Here is a 22,820-nt window from a genome sequence, read left to right as displayed (position 1 = left end):
TCTCTCTGCTGCTGTAAAACAAGAAAAGCAGACATACATCAAAACTCCCATCTACTGGAAACATCATGTGATTATAAGCCACAAAGAGTATCACCCTTTCCAAGTGTAAACCAAAGGTACTCAATACATGTGGAGAATGGTCAACACTGGTTGCCACATTTTTTAGGCATACTTTTGTACTTGATGGGTAATGAATTCAGATTTTTAAAAGTTAAATGTTTTAAAAGCATACATTTTAGGTTTTGGAACCCTCATGCATTTTTTAGTATTTATCATCAAATATCTCAACGTATTACAGAGTACTAATATGTGGGCTACTTTGAATTGGGGCTTTTTAGCCCAGCATACCAATTAAAAAAATATTTCTAACAATTGATACATACATATACTAATTATGCCACTCGTGTCAGTTGCTATATATTAATAATTTTAAGCACAGGTATTTCAGAAAATTCTACTTATTTTTTGAAACCATAATTCTTATTTGATTTTAATTTAAGGGAAATCTGTTAACTATCAAGAAGTTCCGTTAAAAAAGATTATACTCAGTTATGTCGTGTATTTTACCACAATTAAAAACAAAAATGTAAAACGATTGCTCAGGAATCCTTTCATGCTAAAATGCTTTTATTGTCCTTCTGCAAGCTCCGAATTAGCTTTCTGTACATGTTTCCCAAGTTCGTTCAAAAACACTGTTCTTGGTCTTGATACTTTTATGATATCTGATGAAATTGCAGATGAAAAGGAAAAAATATTATGGGAAACAGTGGCCTTTTTTGTTGTTTTGAAGAGTCCCATGAAGTTAGTTACAGGAGACATTAAAGTCAAAGAATCTCTTGGTTGAATTTTAGGTTTTAATTTTCTTCTGTGCTCTTTCCCTAAAAATTAGAGAGCCACAATTAAATATCTCATAAGAACCCTAGGCATAGTCTCATTGCCTTCAGTTCTGTATAGTTCTATTTTCTTTACATCACTAAAACATATTAAGAGAACAGATCAGTAGCATCCAGACTTGTAGATGTAGGGGTGCAAAAATCTTTGGGGACCAATATATGGTTGCCAACTTTAGTATGCCAAGTTGGCACACATACAAGAACAAATGCCAACCATCATTAAATATTTTGTAAAAGAAGGGATATTTTAACACCAAAAGAAAGTGTAAAAGGCATTATCTCAAAATGACAGACTTTACATTGAATGAAATTAACTTTATCGGAAACTTGCTACATTGTCCTTATTTTTCTTATGTTACTACAAACCTGTGAAAACTTCATAGACCATTACTGATACAAAGATTGTTATTTAGAAACCAGTATTAAAGTGTAGAAAGAATGAGACTGACTTTATTCTTATGTATAAATTACTCTTAACTAAAGGAGCTATACAAAAACAGACATTTTTCTACCCATGATATTCAGAAGTATAGACTCCCTTATACGCCTAACTTCCCTCAAATATGAAATGAATAAATGAACTTCTTTCCTCTCCTTTTGTTCTCTCACCCTACTCTCTCCCTTTCCATTTGTGACCGCAGCAAACTGATTTTGACTTCTGAATGGTGCTATCTATTTTTGTCTATAGGACAATATACCATGTTTCCCTGAAAATAAGACCTAGCCGGACCATCAGCTCTAATGCATCTTTTGGAGCAAAAAGTAATATAAGACCTGGTCTTATTTTAATATAATATAAAACTGGGTCTTATATAATATAACGTAGTATAAGACCCGGTCTCATACTAATTTTTGCTCCAAAAGATGCATTAGAGCTGATGGTCCGGCTAGGTCTTACTTTCAGGGAAATATGGTACAAAGTAAGACTGATTTTGATCCTACACTAAGCCAACATGAACAAGCACTAAGCATATATGAAATCAATAAGTAATTTATTTTTTCTATCACATGTCTAATAGGAATTTATAAGTAACATTATAAGATCTGGACTCTGATCTTACAGGCCTAGGCCACTCAACCATCATTTACCAACTAAAACTATATGTGAAAGTGTACAGAGTATCAATGGAAAAAAAGTGTCTCTGCCCTAAGAATTTATTAGACAAGTTGTACATTGAACAGAACAATAGCAAGGTCATAATTTAAGTCATACTTACATGTTGTTTCAGTAATGACTTATTTCTGTGCATGGCTTGTGAGAAAAAACTAAGGGATTTCTGTCAAGTGATGTTAGTAGGGAAAGCCTTAAAAGAAATGATTAACATTGGCTTGTAAATGGGAAGATATTTCAGGTATACAGAATTACAAAAGCAAAAGATTACAACGAAACATATTTTTCATAGCCTCTACATTTTGAATTTTTAGAAATGGAACACAGAAGGCTAGAAGGTAGCTCAGAGAAAAAAGAAAAATCAATTACCTTTTTTAAAGACAGGAGTTACGGATGGTCCTCCATTTTTCTCCAGACTAAAAGGAAAACATTTTTATCAAAAAAGCTAGAAATGTATAAAGACTTAGTACACCCAGGGACCATGTTTAATGCCAAATGGTCTAATTTATACATGTTACCTGTACTAACATGTTATCTGTAAGTAGTTTATATTCAGTCACTCATTTATCACTTAAAACATCTGGAATGTTAAATCTGCTTGAAGTGATCAGGGAAAGCTTCATGGAAGAAAAACACTTCGTCTGGGTTTTGAAGAAAATAGGTCTTTAAATGGCTGAGGTGGGGGAGGGTATTCCAGACAGAGGTAATAGGGTATGAAAGATTACAGTACTATAAAACAGTATGGCATGTTCAGAGGGCACTAAGTAGTCTGGTGTCGTCGGGATTAAAGGTATCTGGAGACGTGAAGGAAGATAAGGTGGAGAATAAAAGATCAGGTCATTTTATGCATTAAGAATATGAGGAAATTTGAACTTTATTTTCAGAGTACTGGGTTACCAATGAAGCGTTTCAAGCCAAAGAATAGCAAGGTGAACCTAAGTGAATGTGTGTGTGTGTGTCTTTTTGTGCCTGTAGTTTAATCATCCTGGACATGTAACATAAATGCGGTATTGCAAAATCCCCTGGTAATAAAATAAGCCTTAATTAAAGTTAATGTATTAAGGGTAATTATCACAAATTAGTCCTGGTTAATTTGATGAGGAACATTTGCTGTTATGAACTTTAATGAGGCACAGGCCTCAATCTGTTCCTGTGCCAACTTCATGTTCTATATCGTGTAACATGAAACTAGCTAGTGTTAATCTTATTTTCATACAGGGTCAGTTAACACCAGTACAATATATCTCTCTACATACTTCAAAATTTGTACATGCAGTTTTTCTAATCTCCCATTCTTGGTGCTGGATGGGGGACAATAGAGGTGGTGTATGCTCCAAAAAAAAAAAGCCATAAAGCTATTATGATCCCAACCACAATCAGTCTACTTTCTGTTTCCAGTAGTGGTACCAAGGACTATTTTGTGGAAGGGTATGTTTATCCATTCCAAAGGTTCCAAACTTGTTTTCGTAATCTTTAATGCATTTCCCATGGTTTTATTTAAACCTACGTCCTTCACAGGAGTGTTATTAATAATAAGGGGAATAGTTTATATAAATGCTCTAAGGAAAGTGTGAAGCACTATTATAGGAGTAATTATTTGCTCACCAGTCCCACCTCACTTAGTAACCATTCTTACGAGTTTGCTAACCACCCGTCACTGCTTATTTATAATCCTGGAAGTTGAATGTTCACAACTCTAAGGGGCACCATTCACATCATAGTCATTGTAGATTTGTGTAGTTGCTTCAACCATTTCCCAGCAGATGGCACTAAAGTGTCCTGAGGAAGGGACACCTTTTTCTAATTCCCAAAAAGTTGCCATATGGGCTAGCTGTGGAAGTGACTACAAAATACATTATTTATCCTAAAGTAATTTTTTCAAAGACTAAATATTTTTTTTACATTGTCAATTGTAGCTATTGCAATTTAGATTTCCCTGGCTTTTTATATAAAATTATGTAGTATTCAATTTTTCAAATAATTCAAATTAAAGTGACTCTGAAGATATATTTTTTTCTATACACTAAAATTGATTTTTAGAACCATGATACACCATTGTATCCTATTCTCTTCTACTATTGTAAAGATAATAATATAGCTTGAGTAGTTCTGTTTCCTTTATATAAATAGTGCTATTTGCAGAGACTTATAATTCCGCTACGTTTATGGAAGGAAATATACCCATTGTAGGAGATTCTCTTCTCTTTTTTCAGAAACTTAAGTTCATGATGAAACTACAACACTGATGCCAAATCCTCTAACTACATGCCTGGCAAACTTCGGCATGATGCCAGCCACTGAGTGTGATTTAGCCCTCTTTCCAGCCTGGGAGTTTGACCTAGCTTTGGATTAAGTCCCAAATTCCCATTTGATACTAAGGTCATGGCGGTGTTCCTGGTTGGCACAGAACTCTCAAATGACCGCAGTCTACCCAGAAATGCCTTCCTGGATCAGATGCGGAAGCAACCAGTCTCCCAAAACTTTTCTGAAATGTGAATAACCCTAGCCAGACAGGATCCCCCAGATCTTGTATTCTTGTCTGCACTCACAATTCTGTTTCATTCCAATTCTGTTGGAATAAAAACAGGCTTTGGCAATGGACAGTTAGAATGAAGTTTATCCTTTGGTATAAAAGGCATATATTCATATCAAGGGACTTCCCCTTGTTTGATTTTCCATCACTACTGCAACTTCAGATATAGGCACAATACCTTAAAGAAGGAAGTCCCACTTTTTGTTGTATTTGAAACTCCTTTAAAAATGCTGGGTTAATACTTGCATCTCTGCTGATATTATTTGTTATACGGAGGAACTGATTAGGCTTATTCCTGCATTCCTTTAATAGGATGCGGAAAGCATTTGCATTGTAAGTTAAGTAGCCAAGAGCACAGGAGCAAGCTGCACGAACCTAAATGAGGAAGAAACAATTCCTCTTTAATCATTGAGCTTTGTTCCTAAAATATCTAACCCAGTGCTCTCATCAGCTATTTCATAGGACAGTCGCCGTAGCTGTGTACAGCAAACATGTATGCCAACCAATGGCAATCAGCCGTAGTTTTAGAGAGGAGTGTCAACTGCCATTGATTTCTAGTAGTCGTTCTTAGTTCTGACTGCATTTTAGAATGACCAGGAGTTTTTGTTGTTGTTGATGTTGTTTTTCTTTTTTTTTTTTTTAAGCCCACCACCTGTATCAGACTCATCAGACTCTTGGGGTAGAATATAGGTATTTACACTTTTTAAAATGCCATAGGCGATTCTAATGTGCAGCCAAAAAAAAGAGCCATTGAACTTGAACTAAGATAGTGAGTCTCAAACTTGATTGTGCATTGACTCACCTGGATAGCTATAAAAATTACTCATGCCTGGGTTCTACCTCCCACCCCAGAAACTCTGATTTAATTATTTTGGGGTGCAGCCTATACATCACTATTTTTCAAAACTGCTCAGGTATTAGGAAACCGGGCAAGAGCCTATACGATAAAACTAAGTTAAAAATAAGGCACTCAGGAAAGGAACTTAATTTTCTACTGGCAAAAACAAAGAAGTAAGAACAAGTATTAGAACCCAGGACTCCAGAAAAAGCTCTTTCCTTCTTTGAAGGAAATACCCTTGGTCTGTGACCCTGAAGTAATTAGGTTGTTCATATGATTAATTAAAGTATACTCCTGGGCAGTTCTTAGGAAAATCTGTTAGTGGTGGCATAAGAAATGCCATACAATGAACATAAACCAGGCCGATGCAGGGTACCTGAGGGTTAACATTGGTCTTCACATTGGCATATGACTGCTGCATACGCCCATGTATTTTCCACGCCTTGAACAGTTGTTTTCAGTATATGGTTCCTGGAACAGCAGCTACAGCTTCTGGGAACTTGTTAGAAATGCACATTCTAGGGCCTATACCCAATGTATTAGATTAGAAACTCTGGAAATGGAGCCCAGAATCTACAGTGTAACAGGTTTGCCAGGTGACCCCAGTGTACCCTAAAGTTGGAGAAATACTGCCTTACACCCTGGGGGGAAAAGTGTAGGGGAACACTCAGAGGAAAACCACTATGGCGAGCCTGGCATTCTACACACGCCCTCATCTCTAACCTGGTGTGGCAGATAAGAAAAATTGTCCAGTGGATTCCACTTTCATTCATTCCAAATAATCATAGAAATGACTTAGTGAGATAACAAAAACTAACCAGTTTTGTGAGATACTTTATATTTTAATCGTAAATTTCTGATTTTTACTGATTTGTAGCTTCAATCTTAAACATCAAAGTTAAAACAAATGTATACATTGTGTGGGAACCACGATTGTGGATGGTGGATGTATTACTAGAAAAATCATCTCATTTTGAGTTAGTAATATGAACTTTTATATAACACAGTCAATTTGTGGAGAAATTAGCCCACAGACATGAGAGGCAATTATATTAGAATATTCAATTTCAGAATTATTTTTAGTTTTACCTCTTCTTTTCCTGAATACAAATGATAGCAGAGCCGTTGGACTGTCCCTAATGTGGTAAATGCTTCTGGAATACCAGCTCTAGAATGAGCCAGGCTAGCTATTAAATTCCCTATAAATTAAACAAGAAAAAAATGCTTGTTAGTTGATATAAACTGATCTACTGTTCATTTTCATGTAGCATTAAAAAGGTTAGAGTCACAAGACATCTTTGCTAATGAAGAAGTGCTGAGAAAAAGCGTTTATGTTAAATGTACAATAAACTTTCCCCAAAATTATGGTTTGGTTTTCTGTCACAAACAGTAAAAGTCAAATAGGTTTATTTAAGAAGTTTTCTTCCCCATGGCTTCAGAATATATTTTAAAGTTTCAGGGTTTTTTTTTTTTCCTTTTTCCTTTTTTTTTTTAATTAAAGTTTATTGGAATGCCAATTGTTAGTAAAGTTACATAGGTTTCAGGTGTACAATTCTGTAATGCATCATCTATATATCACATTGTGTGTTCACCACCCAAAGTCAGTTCTCTTTCCATCACCATATATTTGATCCCGTTTACCCTCATCTACCACTCCCCTCCCTGCTTACCCTCTGGTAACCACTAAACTATTGTCTCTGTCTATGAGTTTTTGTTTCTGTATTTGTCTTATTCCTTTGTTGCTTTCAGTTTTAATCCCACATATCAGTGAAATCATATAGTTCTCTACTTTTTCTGTCTGACTTATTTCGCTTAGCATAATAATCTCAAGATCCATCCATGTTGTCTCAAATGGTCCTATTTCATCTTTTCTTAGGGCAGGATAGTATTCCATTGTGTAGATATACCACAACTTCTTTATCCAGTCATCTATTGAAGGATACTTTGGTTGTTTCCATGTCTTGGCCACCGTAAATAAAGCTGCAATGAACATCGGAGCACTTTATCTTTATGGATAAATGTTTTCAGATTTTTTGGATAGATACCCAGGAGAGGGATTACTGGGTCATATAGTATTTTTAAAAAATAACTGTGAACATAATGATTGAACAACCTTAATATGTCCTTTTTGCAGTTTAAATGGCTTTGAGTTAAGAGGAACTTAATGGTATTTTAAAATCAAACAATGTGTTGCTTAGTGAAGTTTAAATTCATTGATGTTCTTGCCATGAAAAGAAATAGTTTGGGATTAAAAATAAGTGATCCGGTTAACTAAATAATGTGCAACTACCAACTTAAAACGATTTCACTCAAATTGTTGTTTTATTTTTAGAGCTTTCATGTGATATTCTTTCACAATACTGTTGCTATGTTGGAATAAGTGTAACACACATTTTTAGATATAAATAAATGTATTTTTACCGTTGGGGGGGATACTTTATTGAGGTATTAACTGGGTTTTTGTTCTCCTTGTATTCTTGCCCCCTCCATTATAAGCCAAGAAGACTTTTGTATTTATTGCCTACAAATGGGGAGGGCTGGGTTTTAAGGCCTAGAGCAAAAATTGTCTAAAAATAATGTTTCTTTCAATCTTATATCTTCAAAGGCCTGACTTTATAGAACGCATTAAGCTAGTGGGGAGGGAGAGAGGTGTCTTTACACATGTGGGGTAAGGAAGGAATGGGGAACAAAGGGAGAAGGGCAGAGAGTCTGAAACTTAAGGACAGAATAGGCACGGAGCTTGGAGAGGAGGCTGACTAAGTGGTGCACTTAGGAAAACTGGACACTCGGCAATAGAAATCCCAGTTTTCTGTGAAACCTCTTGTGCCTTTGGAACCTCTTCTGGGAACCAGGTTACTTGGACATGGACCACATCATTTACTTTATGTTACACCTGAGGCCTGAATAGCCTGCTTTGCTTGAGATACCCTGGACATACACATGACTCAAGTTTTGGGATTCAATTGCTATCAGCCTGTGGACATAAATATTTGAAAGCTAGTATAATACGGCATTTCTTGCATACACGAGTTTTTGGAGTAAAATTAAACCTATTGCAATTGTTTTTCAGAGTAATAGCATTACTATGACATTTAATTAAGAATGTTGTTTAGAGAAAAATATAGTTAGTAACTTCTTTTATACATTTTTCTATCTAGTTTCTATTTGCTTGAATTTTCTTCCCATTTCAAGTAAATATACCATATAAAAATATAATTCTGGGGGCCGGCCCGGTGGCTCAGACGGTTGGAGCTCCATGCTCCTAACTCCGAAGACTGCAGGTTCGATTCCCACATGGGCCAGTGGGCTCTCAACCACAAGGTTGCCGGTTCAACTCCTCGAGTCCCGCAAGGGATGGTCGGCTCCACTCCCTGCAACTAAGATTGAACACGGCACCTTGAGCTTAGCTGCCTCCCGGATGGCTCAGTTGGTTGGAGTGCGTCCTCTCAACCACAAGGTTGCCGGTTCGACTCCCGCAAGGGATGGTGGGCTGTGCCCCCTGCAACTAGCAATGGCAACTGGACCTGGAGCTGAGCTGTGCCCTCCACAACTAAGACTGAAAGGACAACAACTTGAAGCTGAACAGCACCCTCCACAACTAAGATTGAAAGGACAACAACTTGACATATATATATATATATTTCTATGGAAGCAAGTGTAAAGTCCTGTTCCCCTTCCCCCATAAAATTAAAATACATTATATATATATATATATATATATATATATATATATATATATATATATTTCTATGGAAGCAAGTGGAGTTTCCTTTGCTGCCTTCAGTGATCCACTTCAATTAAAAAGCAAATACCCTATTTTTTGGTAGTAGTTACTCCATGTGGCAGTTGTGCCGATAGTTTTTTGTTGTTGCATTAAGAGTGATATATTAAGTCAATTTATCATCTGGGGAGTTAGGTCTAGAGTGGATATAGTTACACAATTAACATCAAGTATGTCAAGAACTCTGTTGGGCCGTTTTGCCTTGTTATATTGCATATTCGTGTAGAGAACTCTCAGATGTGAGCAAAATGTGTACAACTTGTCAAAAGGAAACCAGAGAGGTATATCAATAAAATCTGCCACTATTTAAGTCAATGTATAAATTGTGTTAGCTTACAGTTGAAGTCTCATTTTATATTCTGGAAAAATTAAGTAAGTGTTTGGAAAAGTAATTAGGAAATCAAAAAGGCCATGTTCAGAGTTACTCTGCTCCTATTTGGGGTGCAGAGTAGACTTACATTGTTCCGTGGAGACTCCTTCTTCACATCGTGTGACAGAGTATCAGGCTTATTATTATACTTATTATTGCTCAGATTACAAAAAAAATTGAAAATAGTATTATGTGGAATACAATTGGCTTCTTACCTGTCAAGACAATAGTAGTAGACTGAACTGAATACAGACTATCAACTAAAATAGTAACGCCTCTTGCAGACAAAGTAATGTGGTCCACATCTATAATGACTTTAGCTAATACAATAATCTAAAAACAAAAAAGAAGCATAGAGTCATTGAACATTTTCTACTCAGCTTCTCTTATTAAGCTTTTTTTATTATTATTTGGTACTTCTCAGGAAGGAAAGAGGGGTACTTAAGTATGGCTCAATAGAGGACAAGCAAGTGGCAGGGGTAGGGATTAGAGTAGTTGTCCCTCTGATCATTTCAGTGACCATCATAGGCCATATTATTCTTTCTACAGTGTTTACAACTTTTGTATCCTTCGAAGTCTGCGTTCATAGAAAATACTTCTAAAGGTCATAGAATAGAAAAAGAAGAGAATAAGACGAAGAATCCAGATACATATAGTTGTCACAGATTGAAGAATCAGTGTGATCAGCTAAAAATCTGCAGTTAGAAAACTTGTCTTGGACACTACCGTGTTTCTCTACCTATTTCCTTGTAATGTGAGGGTGATGGAAATACTACTACCTGCCTATCAACCTAACAGGGTTATTATAAGCAACAGATGATGTATAAAGGCAATAATTCCATTTTAAGTTATAGAATTTGATATAAATGAAGAAATCCTCATAAGTAATGGAGTTTTTATGATATGGAAGGGGCTGGTATGAAAATACTGTATATTTTACAAATCAATAAACATTTTCCCAGATCTAAAATTTGTTCTAATTTTCAAGTTTCACTAAAGAGGCAAATTTATTGAAGTTTTAACCTCCAATTTTATACCTGAAATGCTGCCATTGCCTTCTCAGTTTCAATGGTTGATTCAAGAAAAGGTTCAAAAATTGAAATGGTTATTATTCCATTTTCCAATACTAAGTATTGTTGATAGGGATCATTGAAGGCAAAAAGGGTTAATGCATAGCCTGCTCTTAAACAGATATCCTAGAAATGGGAGAAACATGCATTATCTTTAATTTACTTCATTTATCAGGTTATCAAGGTAATAGGTTTTGAATTCTTGCCCATTAAGATATATTGCATTCTTATCTCTGGAAGTAAACTATAACATTACTATATTGGGGAAAACAGATAATAGAGTTACCACAGAATATTATTGAAAAGATAAAATACAGAATTAGGTTGTAATATCAGGGAAAAGAAGAGAAGAAAAAAATGATTTTAATTTTTAAAGATAATGTTACATTATTGATTATGCAAATGATACCTAAATGGTAACAGGAAACTCCATAATTTCATTAGCCCTCAACTTTTTTGTTTCAACATATTTTTATTTTCGTTTCAACATTTCAAAGTAGAGCTGATAAATAAAAACTTCCCTTCCGCAACAGGCTATATGTTACATTTTGTGTATTGTGGGATGATTATCATCTTTTAAAATAAGTTCATTTGTACAATTCTAATGTACTATATTCTGGGGAATAAAAGAAACGTGACTTACTTTTAAAAGTCACATTTTAACATTCTGGGACTGGGCAAACAGAGCAAAAGCCAGTTTTCCTTTAGAATCAGTCTGCTTGCCAAAGATGAACAACTATGGTAGATCTTCCAGAAAGACCCAAAAGATAGAAGCTTCTCACTAAATCTTACTTTTAATATTTGAACAGTATAGTACAGAGGGAGAGAGGGAGAATCACTAATCTTAGTGAGTTTTTTTCCTGCCACTATGAATTATGATACAAAAATGCTACATGTACATACTGAAATATTTATAGATAAAATTATATGATGCCTGACAAATAATCTTTGACAGAGGAGCCAGAAACATACAATGGAAAAAGAAAGCATCCTCAATAAATGGTGCTGAGAGAATTGGAAAGCCATATGCAAAAGAATGAAACTAGACTGCTATTTGTCACCATGTACCAAAATTAATCCTAAATGGATCAAAGACCCAAAGACAAGACCTGAAACAATAAATTGCATAGAAGAAACCATAGGTACTAAACTTATGGACCTTGAGTTCAAAGAGGATTTTATGAATTTGACCTCAAAGGCAAGGGAAGTAAAAGCAAAAATAAACTAAAAAGCTTCTGCACAGCAAAAGAAACCATCAACAAAACAAAGAGGCAACCAACAGAATGGGAGAAGAAACTTGCAAACAACAACTGCGATAAGGGGCCAATATCCAAAATATATAAAGAACTCATATAACTCAGCAAGAAAAGAACAAACAATCCAATTAAAAAATGGGCAGAGGATCTGAACAGACACTTCTACCAAGAAAACATACAAATGGCACAGATATATAAAAAAATTGCTCAACATCACTAGCTATTAGGGAAATGCAAATCAAAACCACACTGAGATACCACCTCACACCTGTTAGAATAGCTATTATCTACAAGACAATAACAAGTGTTGGAGAAGTTGTGGAGAAAAAGAACCCTCATACACTGCTGGTGGGAATGTAAATTGGTACAGCCACTATGGAAAACAGTATGGAAGTTCCTCAAAAACTTAAGAACAGAGTTACCATGTGACCCAGCAATATTTCTGGGTACCTACCCAAAAAATCTGAAAACATTATAAAGATGTATGTTACCCCTATGTTTAATGCAGCATTATTCATGGTGGCCATCAAATGGAAACAACCAAAGTGTCTTTGATGGATGGTTGGATAAAGATGTGGTATGTATGCAATGGAATATTACTCAGCTATAAGAAAAGATGAAATACTGCCATTTGAAACAACATGGATGGATCTTGAGAATATCATGCTAAACAAAGTAAGTCAGACAGAAAAAGTCAAGAGCCATGCGATTTCACTCATAATGTGGAATATAAAACTGAAAGCAACAAATGAACAAACGAAAACTCATAGGCACAGAAAACAGTATGGTGGTTACCAAAGGGAAAGAAGTGTGGGGAGAGATAGAAAATGGTAAAGAGGGTCAAATATATGGTGACAGAAGGAGATTTGACTTTGGGTAGTGAAAACACAATGTAATATACAGATGAGTTGTCAAAATTATACACTTGAATCCTGTATAATTTAATTCACCAATGTCACCTCAATAAACTTAATAAAAATTTTAAAAATTATATGATACCTGAGATTTGATTCAAAAATAACAGGGATAGAGAGTAGGTATATGGATGAAATAAGATTGACCATGAGTTGTTTAACATTTTCCGTAATAAAGATTATATACACAGAAAGTAGTCACCTGGCTGTAGGCAAGAAGAAAGGTATAAGGTACAGTCAAAGGAATAGGGTCCAGAGAGTGAAGCAGTGGTAATAGGCTGGGAGTAAAAGGAGAATGACTGACAGTGGAATGGGTGAAGAGAAGGGAGAAGAAGGGGACCTCTGCGGAATAGGGTGATGAGAGTAAAAGTAAAAGGAACAAGAGTAGAGGGAAGAAAGGTGGCTTACAGAGACATAAATTCAGTCTCCACCCTATTATTGCCCATGTTATTAAAGCAGAGCTCCATTTTGTGTGTACCACAGTAGAGTACAATTCTGTATTAAAAAAAATAATGCAGACTTCATTCCTCCCCCTTATAACCCTCCTTTCTCCCTCCAAAATCTCCCAGAACTGAGAGAGACGTACGATAGTTGGTAACGTTCTTCCCTAATTGCCAAATGCACTGTAGACAACAAACAAAAGGTCCTGAGTTTCTCTGGGGTTAGTGCTATTCAAAACTGGCCCGTGTTCCAGTGATAGTCCACAAAATGGTTGACAACAGGATTACAGAAACTGAAAATAAGCATTTAAAAGAAAAAGCTCTTCCTTACAATTAACAAATGTAATGGAAGAAAGGACTTTTGTAAAAAATCACCAGTAGGCAAATGCCACAGTAATCATTGTTGCATCAACGGATGCTAACATTGGCGAGTATTTGCATAGTCTCAAAGTGTCTCACCTTATTACTTACAAAGGGAAGAACAGTAACTTCACAGTGGGGAAATATGGCAGATACCAGTTTAACCAAGAACCCAAAGCTAACATCGCCAGTTGTAAGACAAGTCAATATCATGCATTCTGAAAGGATGCACTGGGAGGTGAATGAAGAAGACCACATCACTTCTATGGTATTCTTGCCAAAATGCATCACCTCATTTAATCATGAGAAAACATCAGATAACTCAAATTGAAGGATGTTCTACAAAATATCTGGCCCGGAGTCATCAAAAATGTCAAAATCATGAAAGACATGAAATCCTGAAACACGAAGAATGCAGTTTCACAGCTTTAAGGAGACTAAAGAGACATGACAACTAGATGGAATGTGGAATTCTGGATAGGATTCTGAAACAGAAAAAGGACACTGGTTGAGAAAATTGGAAAAATTTAAATAAGGTCTGCAGATTAGTTATTATATCAATGTTGACATCCGGGAAAGCTTCATGAAGGATTTACCAGAAAACTCTATAATTTTTGCAAATTTTTGAAAAGTCTATAATTATTTCGAAATTTAAAGTTTTTGTGTGTGTGTTTTTTTTTTAATTAACAGATTGCTGGGAAAAAGCTATTACTTCATCACAAATAGTTTGAGAAGCACCATTCTAGAACATTGGGTAAGAAGTGAATAATTGAGAGTTCAAAGGTCATAAAATTAGATTAAAGATTTTATGCATACTGGACAGAAGACATTTGCTTTTTGGCTGGTCACCAAGCTTTACAATTGCTACATTTTGCATAAAATTGCTAGATGAAATGTGACAACTATGAAAAATATGGAACAATATTATTCCATCACTACAAACTAATGACCTACCAATGAGATTTTACATTTCTTATAATACATTTAAATATTGTCATGAAAAAGACTTGATGATAATTTGAGGATGTGGCCTAAAAACATTTTCTTCCAAATGAGCTCTAGCATTTTGTAAAGGTATTACCTTATCTTGTGAATGAAGAAGATAAAGGACATCAGCATACTTAAATCCTTCATTTTCTTGTAATTCATTTTGTAACAGATTATTCCTTAGGACAATGCATGCCAACGAAAATGCCACTTCAACCTAAATATGTGGTTGTCAGAAATGTGTTTTTCATTCATGGTTTATCAAATGACATTTTTCATTATACAAACATTTATACGGTATATGCTAATTCAAAGATACCATAAAATCTATTGATTCCAATTCACGCACTAGTAATTAGAGAGTCACATTTACAACTTCCGGAAAAATGTCCTTTATAAACTGAACAGCTGGGAAAATATCCTTTGTGTGCCGGCACGACCACAAAATTCCATTTGTGGGCATAGTTGTACCCTTTCTGTATCTAAAAAAATATATTTTTAATTTTCTGGCATGGGTTAAAAAGCTGTTTTGAATCGCTTGTTAGCTGCTGACCTTTTAGTTGTAAGGCTTTAAATGGAATGTCTATCAATTTATGCAAAGCACTGGGGAGTAGTACTGAGGTATAGTTCTCTAGTTCTGGAGTCATTTATTGCACATTCCAAAGCCCTTTAGGAGGATGTAAATGAACCTGTTTATTATTAGGATTCAATAGGTAAATGTTTAAAGTACTACACTCGTACATTTCTATGAAAAATGTTATGAATTTGAAAAGCATGAATATTATTGCAAAAATATTTTGTTTGCTATAGAATCTTATTCGAGGAAAAGTATTACAATGTAATTATGTTCTGTTTTAACAAGTTTAAGAACTATTGAAAATACAGAGGGTGCCAAAAAATGTATACACATTTTAAGAAAAGAAAACTGTATTAAAATTGTAATAATCTATACCGATAACATAAGATGAATGGCAGTCATGTTTGACTTCTGCAATTACAAGAGGTGCTCAAAGTGGTTACCATCAGCGTCCAGACACTTTTGACTACGGCGAACTACTGCTTGAGCAACGTTGACCAAAGTGGCCACTTGTATACTTTTTTTTGGCCTCGCCATATATACTTAAATATAGATAGATACAACTGAAGTAAACTGTTTTGCCCTGAGGATGCATATTTTAAAACAAAAATGTATTTTTATGTGATATTTTCCAGTCTTAAAATTTATTTGTACTTTGAGAGTCAGTATACTTTTTAGTCTAATTCAAGCCAAAAAATTGCTATATGCTCCTTCCTTTTTTATCCCTAATCAGCTCCTGTCATAAAGTAATCTTTTTCATAACCAGAAGAGTTACATAACTTACAATATCTCTTCTGATAACAAACACACTCCTTAAACGAAATAATGCTATGTTTACTAGTACTTACATATTTTCCTCCTATGTTATTTCTATTTTCTTATTTCCAATAGAGCCCTTACCAAATTTTGAAGAGGAAATGTATTTTTTATCATTTCCTGCTTCACCAACTATAGAGGTCCTGAATTTCCAGACTTAATAAAAGGATTTGAGTGTCATTTTATTAAAGGCATTTTATTAGGAGGAAGTGAAAGAGTGAATGACTCTTCAAGAACTCAGTAATTCTTCGTAATGTCCACCCTTGAGAAAACTACTAGCTGCCAGCCAAACCTGGCTGCTTGGTAGAAGGTGGGGCTGTTTTGATGGTGTAGCACTGACAGGATTCATTTATATTTGAGAAATTTTGCTACATAAATGATACATCCTCATTATCCCCCACCAAGTTTTAGCAACAAACAGAAGAAGTAGGGAAGAAATTCTGTGAATAATCAACTATCTGAGGAATAAACTTCTTTGATGAGTAAAGATATGCCTTTTGAATTATAGTTGAAGAAATATTTTAATATTTACTACTATCTTTGTAGCAACTTTTTTTGTTTAAAACTTCTAGGATTTTGTTTAAAAGGTCAAATACTTTTATTATAGTTGAGAACTTGTATAAAGATACAAATTATCCTTACAAAGTCATATTTCTGTTACGTTTTACTATATCAGAAAAAACAACAACCCTTAAAACCTTATATATACCTTAATGGTAAGAGAAGGGTGATTTCTCAGTAGTTGAATAAGTATTGGAAGGGCATTTTCCTCTACAACAAATTGTTGACTAATCGGATTGCTTGTATGGGCAACACCTGCAAGAATCCACATGTCAATGAGATACTTTTTTTTCCATCTTGAAAATGGTAAAGTCAGACATAGTTTGACATGTTTGATAAAGTGTCCTAGTGTAATATGATTAGTAAATTACATTGACACTAATTTACCTGAATTAAGTTTTTAAAAGGCGAAGTGAATAAACATGGAAACTTGACTGTTAAAAGTATAGTTTCTAATAGTCACAAAACAAAGAAATTAGAAATGCTAGACTAGCACTTTAATTACACCACTTTTACTCATTAGGGTCTTGGAGAAATAAAAAAAATATATAATTGACTTTTATAGATTAAATATTGTTGAGGGCTCTAACAGTGGGGATAGAGGAAGAGAAGTATCTTGATATTTTAAAAATTAAGAATAAATTTACAAACCAATACAAATGGATCCCACTGCTCTGATGACACTCAGAAGTGTGCCTTCAGCTAGTTTACTAATCCTTAGTAAGCGAATCAATGGTGCAATTCCATTCCCTTCGCATATTTGATTCTGATGCATCCTGCTGTCCTTACTTAGAGCTATGACAGCTTCACCTCCTGGTAAACAAAAGCAAGACACATGTCTGATCTCCAGTGTTTCTGTTCTACACTGTGCAGATTTGCACTGAAAATAACTTACCAACATACTGCATTTTAGCTGATGGTGACAAAAGCATGTTTATTATAAAGTTGTATCCAATCTGTTCCGCCATATACTTTTGTTGTTTCAGTGTTTGTCCTGCCAAGGCCCAAAGTGCTGCAGCTCCTTGTTCCTTAACATCTATTTCAAATGCCTATTTTTAAAAATTTGATTCATTCAATGAGCATTTGTTTAAAACTGGAGGAATGTCTGTCTTAGAAAATGTTTATTTCACAATTGGTTTTAGTTTTCTTTTCACTGAACTAAATTCAATATTGAATACTTTGTCTAAGAAAAATGACAAGTAATCATAAAATTCCTACCTTGAGGAGTTTTAGAAGGTATTTACTTAATGATTTTTCCAGAAATGCTCTCTGTATAGAAGGGTTGTAACTTGCCAGTGATTCCACAGCCACTGCCCCTTTCACTTGGACGTTAAGTTGTTTCCCTTTAAAAAGAGCCACCAGAGGAGGAATGGCTCCTTCCATGGCCATGGCATTCTGAACATCCTTATTGTCCCGGGCCACCTCAGCTATTGTTACCGAAGATACAGCCTTCAACACATCTGCAAATGAATTAAAGAATCAGTTAATTAAATCTTTTAAAAACTCAGAATATGAAAATACAGCGTATCAATTCCCATATTATAAAATCAAATTTATAGTTTATAGAAAATAAAGAAAAATAAAACTGTCTAGATTCTCACCACCCAAACACAATCAAACATTTCACTTAATCTCACCCACTCTTTTTTATAAATATGGATACATTTAGATAGTGTTATAGACATAGTTAATATAGTACTATGAACACAATGTCTTGCATTTTAATTTACCAGTATAACACTTTCCTATTTTTTATGAACATCAGTATCTTCTAAATATTATGTTAATGGGTATATCACATTCCCTTAGTCACATTTTATATATATATATATATATATATATATATATATATATATATATATAAGTATACATATATACGCACATATACATATATACAGATATATATATATGTATATTTATATATATATGTATGTTGTTTTCAACTTTTCACTGTTTTAAACGATGCTTAGGAGAAATGTTGGCACACAAGGTATTTCCTTCCTGTCTGTATTTTTCGCCCTTAGTATAGAGTCCCAGGAATTACTGGAGTAACTTAATCCATCTCAGTAAATTCTTTTCAAAAATGACAATAGTATCTTACCCTTTCATAATCAGAGTATGAGAGTATCAATGTTATTATATCTTTTAAAGTATAGATATTATCATTAAGCAGAAATACATAAATAAATTTTTGCTAATTTGATAGGCAAAAAATGGCAGCATCTCATTTTATATTTGTTTTTGGTTACTGGTGAGTCTGAACATTTTCATACATGTTTATTAACCAGTTGCATTTATTTTCCTTAAAACTTACAGAAAGTTGATAGAGTAAGTCAGAAACCTCCCCCAAGATTTAGCAATAATTGATTTTTTTGCCCACAGTAATCTTTACTATGATGTTTGGAAAATGTTAAATTTTCCAAATTTACAACTCCCTTCACATTTATCAGTTGAGCTATAAAGAACTCTCCTTACTTCTTTATTTATGTCATTGTTTATCCAATTATTAAGATGAGCTCTTGGATTTATATTTTTTTCCAATGAAGTATATCCATTAATTTCTTCATTTGTATTCATACTCAAATTGTCCAATATTTGGCAATTGTCCAAGAGTGTTCAACTTGAAGGGCTAGAGGGAGCTCCTTCAAGCTGGCATCTGTATCCTTTAACTATACCTCCATCATTTTGTATTTTTTTTTTTTTTTAGCATTTTCTTACTTTCTGTCACAATATGATGTTTTAGACTTACCACATACTTGTTCTGCCCCAGCCCTGAAGTCAACCATTTCTCCAAGAAGCTCTAGTTTCTTTTAATAGGAATATTATTTAGAAATCAAGACTTTGGTACTAAGTGTGCACATTACTCCTGGAGTATCATTGCTTCTAGATTCTCTTAGCAGATAAGATTAGGAAAATACATATATTTCCAATTCTTCCAATTCCAGTCCAAACTCACAGGATTTTTTATTACCTTCCCACATTCTGTGTGTGTGTGTGTGTGTGTGTGTGTGTGTGTGTGTGTGTATTTTACAGTGAGAACCCAATAATATCAAGACATTTATTCGTTTGTTCAGTCCTACAATACTTATAACAGATTCAGAGCTGTTTCACCCATATCTCTATGAAATACAAACCCACTAGAAAAATTCAAGATATGTTTACAGTTTGGTTATTTTCCTTCTCTTCTAGACAGGCTATATAGTAAAAGCACTGTATTCAAAAGTTACTTGCATTCTTTTTCTTTTTTAATCTAGTTATGTAATTCATTTAAATACAACTGGATTCATTTGTTTCTGTTTGTATTCTAGTTACCCCCTTGTAGCCTTCTAGATATAATTTTTTAAAAAAATATGTAAGACATTTATATGTTTCAAAAAGTTAAAACTGTACAAAAAGCTGTTTTGGATTCAAGAAGCCAGACTCTGTAAATGCAGCATTTGTTCTTTCATAGATTATCTATTCAGGTTAATTATCTCTCTATTAAGGCCTTACTGTTTACATTTGCTGGGTGAAAAAAAGCAGCAGACCAAGAACAGAAGCTTGAGAAACTCCAAGTTGAATGGGAGAAACCTAATGGTGGAGGTACTCTTTATCTAAAACTCTTGGGACCAGAATTCTAAAGTTTTCAGATTTTAGAAGGTAGTGAGTACATATAAACATATTTCTGCAGTGAAAATGTGTAAATAGTCATTCTAAAAAGGATGTGGTACTCTTTAAGTTTTGTTCAGATAGTTTGGAGTTGAAAGCCTTTTGTATGCTTTCTGTTACATATTTGAATTTCCATCATGGTGTCATATAAACCTTTGTTAGTAACACAGAGCAGGACAATTGTGTGTTATAGAAGATGAAATCAGAGGCATTATAGGAATAAAAACGTGTTCATGCACATACATATGTGGAAAAGTATGAAACAAGCAGCTAAAGATGAGTGATGCAAAGGCCCAAAACAAACCAAATTCAGCAAACTTGAGGAACTCCTGGCGATAGGGGTTCAGACGAAGGAGATGTTAATAAATCCATAGTCTCAAAAAATTGCAAGTGAGTCTACTTTGGTGCCATTTTACCTTAATGCATGAAATGTTACAGTGGTTCTGAATGGTTAAGATATTGGAATTAATAAAATTCCTTTGTGATCTGCCACAATTTAACAACCCAACTAACATCCTAGACAATTTTTTGTTAAAGCACTAAAATTATAAATGTAGCATTTATAAATTGTAAAAATGGAGAGAAAAAATAATTACAAATTTTTTCAAAATTATCTTCCTTGGTGTGAGGACATAATAGATTACAGTATTGGATACATTACTTTTATTTAGGTTTCAGATAAGGCGAGGGCTCCAAAAAGAAGTGATTTCAATATTTTATTTCTATAGCTTTTTTTCATGCATTCCTTTATTGCTTATTTATTCAAAATGCCTCTACAATTTGTGCTTTGTTCAAGCATCAGGTTGGGAGGATGAAAAAGGATAGGGAAAACCTAGTTCCTGTCTTTAAATTTTAATCAAGGAGATAAAATACAAAGAAAGAAAAAAATAAAGAACAATTATAAAAAAGTAAAGACTCTATGGTTAAAATATGTATAAAATCTCTCTCTGTCTAATGCTGTTCTTAAATGGTGAAGTACAGCAGTTAGTGATGGAGGGAAACTTCTAGCAGGTGACCTTAGGGAACTGTAACAAAGGGAAAGGACTTGCAAATAATTTCATTGCATGGTAGCAGTTCTTAGAAAATGATAATTGCTTAAATTTGAGTTTCTGAAGTAAAAGAAAGCCCTCTGCAATAATCCTATTATCCATAGCGTTGTCTTATATTGTAACCAATATGTTTATTCTGTATTTATTCTTAGAGTACTAGAACAGAAAGATGATAAACTGAACAGGAAGGAAAACAGACAAGCTTTTCCCAAATTTTTTATCCCCACAAATTTGAAGATTACACTGTTATGTGTATGCTCACTCATTGTAATGAGAGAATTCTTACAGAACCTAAGAGACCATTTGCAGTGGCTGCAGAAACTCTCTCCTAGGTTCTGGTGTTCTTGGTACTGATATGCACTTCCGAGTCTGATACTTAGCCTAATGACAGGATGACCTTGAATTTTGATATCAAATATTAACAGCAAATCTGAAGACTTATTGTAACTTGAAAAATAGCTTCCAATTATCAAAATATGTGTTATTCACACAAAGACACATTTACTTGAGTCCCTGGGCCTACTAACTGCATTATATAATTGAATATTTTTTAAAAATTATAGCTTTGAGAGTGAAATCCCATTATAAACCCAGCAGTTTAAATTTAAGTGTGCAGGATACTTAGGTTATATTACATGTGTCTAGATTCATTTTAAGATAAATCCAGGACATCTGTTCATAGAAGACATTTCCAAACCTATGTTTGCTTCACGTAATATATCTGGTCACTTTAAAATAACACATAAATAGAAGCTCACCTGAATCAGAACTCAGAAATGTGATAAGATATGGGATGCCTTTATGGTCTTTCACTGCTCTTTGATTTTTTTCATTTCCCATACATAATACCCGTATACAGTGCATTACATTTACTAGCACATTTTCTATGTCTAACTTTAAGAGATTTATCAGAGATGGGATTCCATCCTAAACATAAACAAAAAAATTAATTACAATTGAATTTATTTGAGATGTATGCAATTTTTATTTAGAAACACAAGTCTATAATCCTGCCGTAAATACTTGCTTATTTATGAGAGAACAATTGCCCATAAACAAATGTGTCTACTGCTATGGCATTAGGTGACAGTTAATACAACTTTGAGAATATCGTATGCTTTAATATTAAGGTAAACATTCTATACATTTTAAAATAGTCTCCTCTATACCAAAATAAATTGAGGCTGCAAGTTCACTGTAACATTTAATAATCATCTAAAAGGTAAAGCAACTGAGTAAGATCAACTGAATACAGTGCCCATTTGGAAATATTTGCCATTGTAGACATTGCACTTGTAATTAGTAGTTATATTAATGCAACATAAAATATGTTTAAATGTGAATATAATTTCCTAATTTTAATGGAGTAAAGATGGCATTTCTCTCTATTAACAGAAATAATGCAAGAATATTAAGGAAGATAAGAAACAGAAATACAATCGTATTTTCAATAAAGCTAAGCGATGTCTATAATGTTGAATCATAATAAATGTGTATGATTTGTCAACAGGGATGAGAGAGATCTCCCACGGCCACTGGCCACAGGAAATGCTGGCAGAGCAGTTTTCTAAAATGGGTGTCTCTACCTTGAGGGGCATAAAAAGAGACACACAATT

The 22,820-nt window shown here is 34.1% G+C and overlaps 1 protein-coding gene across 1 annotated transcript in view; it reads right to left on the bottom strand.

The window, feature by feature from the left end:
* Positions 1–275: 275 nt before the first annotated feature.
* Positions 276–22,820, bottom strand: part of ANKAR (ankyrin and armadillo repeat containing) — a 53,660-nt gene continuing 31,115 nt past the window's right edge. The window contains exons 13-24 of the mRNA XM_074339164.1: positions 21,963–22,131; positions 17,726–17,967; positions 17,403–17,556; positions 17,159–17,320; positions 16,656–16,762; positions 14,648–14,770; positions 10,564–10,722; positions 9,742–9,859; positions 6,465–6,574; positions 4,716–4,912; positions 2,374–2,420; positions 276–878 (exon numbers count right to left, since the gene is read on the bottom strand). Of these exons, the coding sequence (XP_074195265.1) occupies positions 628–878; positions 2,374–2,420; positions 4,716–4,912; positions 6,465–6,574; positions 9,742–9,859; positions 10,564–10,722; positions 14,648–14,770; positions 16,656–16,762; positions 17,159–17,320; positions 17,403–17,556; positions 17,726–17,967; positions 21,963–22,131 (1,839 nt within the window). The 3' untranslated portion in view covers positions 276–627. The remainder of the gene's footprint in view (positions 879–2,373; positions 2,421–4,715; positions 4,913–6,464; positions 6,575–9,741; positions 9,860–10,563; positions 10,723–14,647; positions 14,771–16,655; positions 16,763–17,158; positions 17,321–17,402; positions 17,557–17,725; positions 17,968–21,962; positions 22,132–22,820) is intronic.

Source organism: Rhinolophus sinicus, linkage group LG01 (genome assembly GCF_036562045.2).
Source record: "Rhinolophus sinicus isolate RSC01 linkage group LG01, ASM3656204v1, whole genome shotgun sequence".
NCBI lineage: Eukaryota > Metazoa > Chordata > Mammalia > Chiroptera > Rhinolophidae > Rhinolophus > Rhinolophus sinicus.
This window is presented reverse-complemented; position numbering and strand designations above follow the sequence as displayed.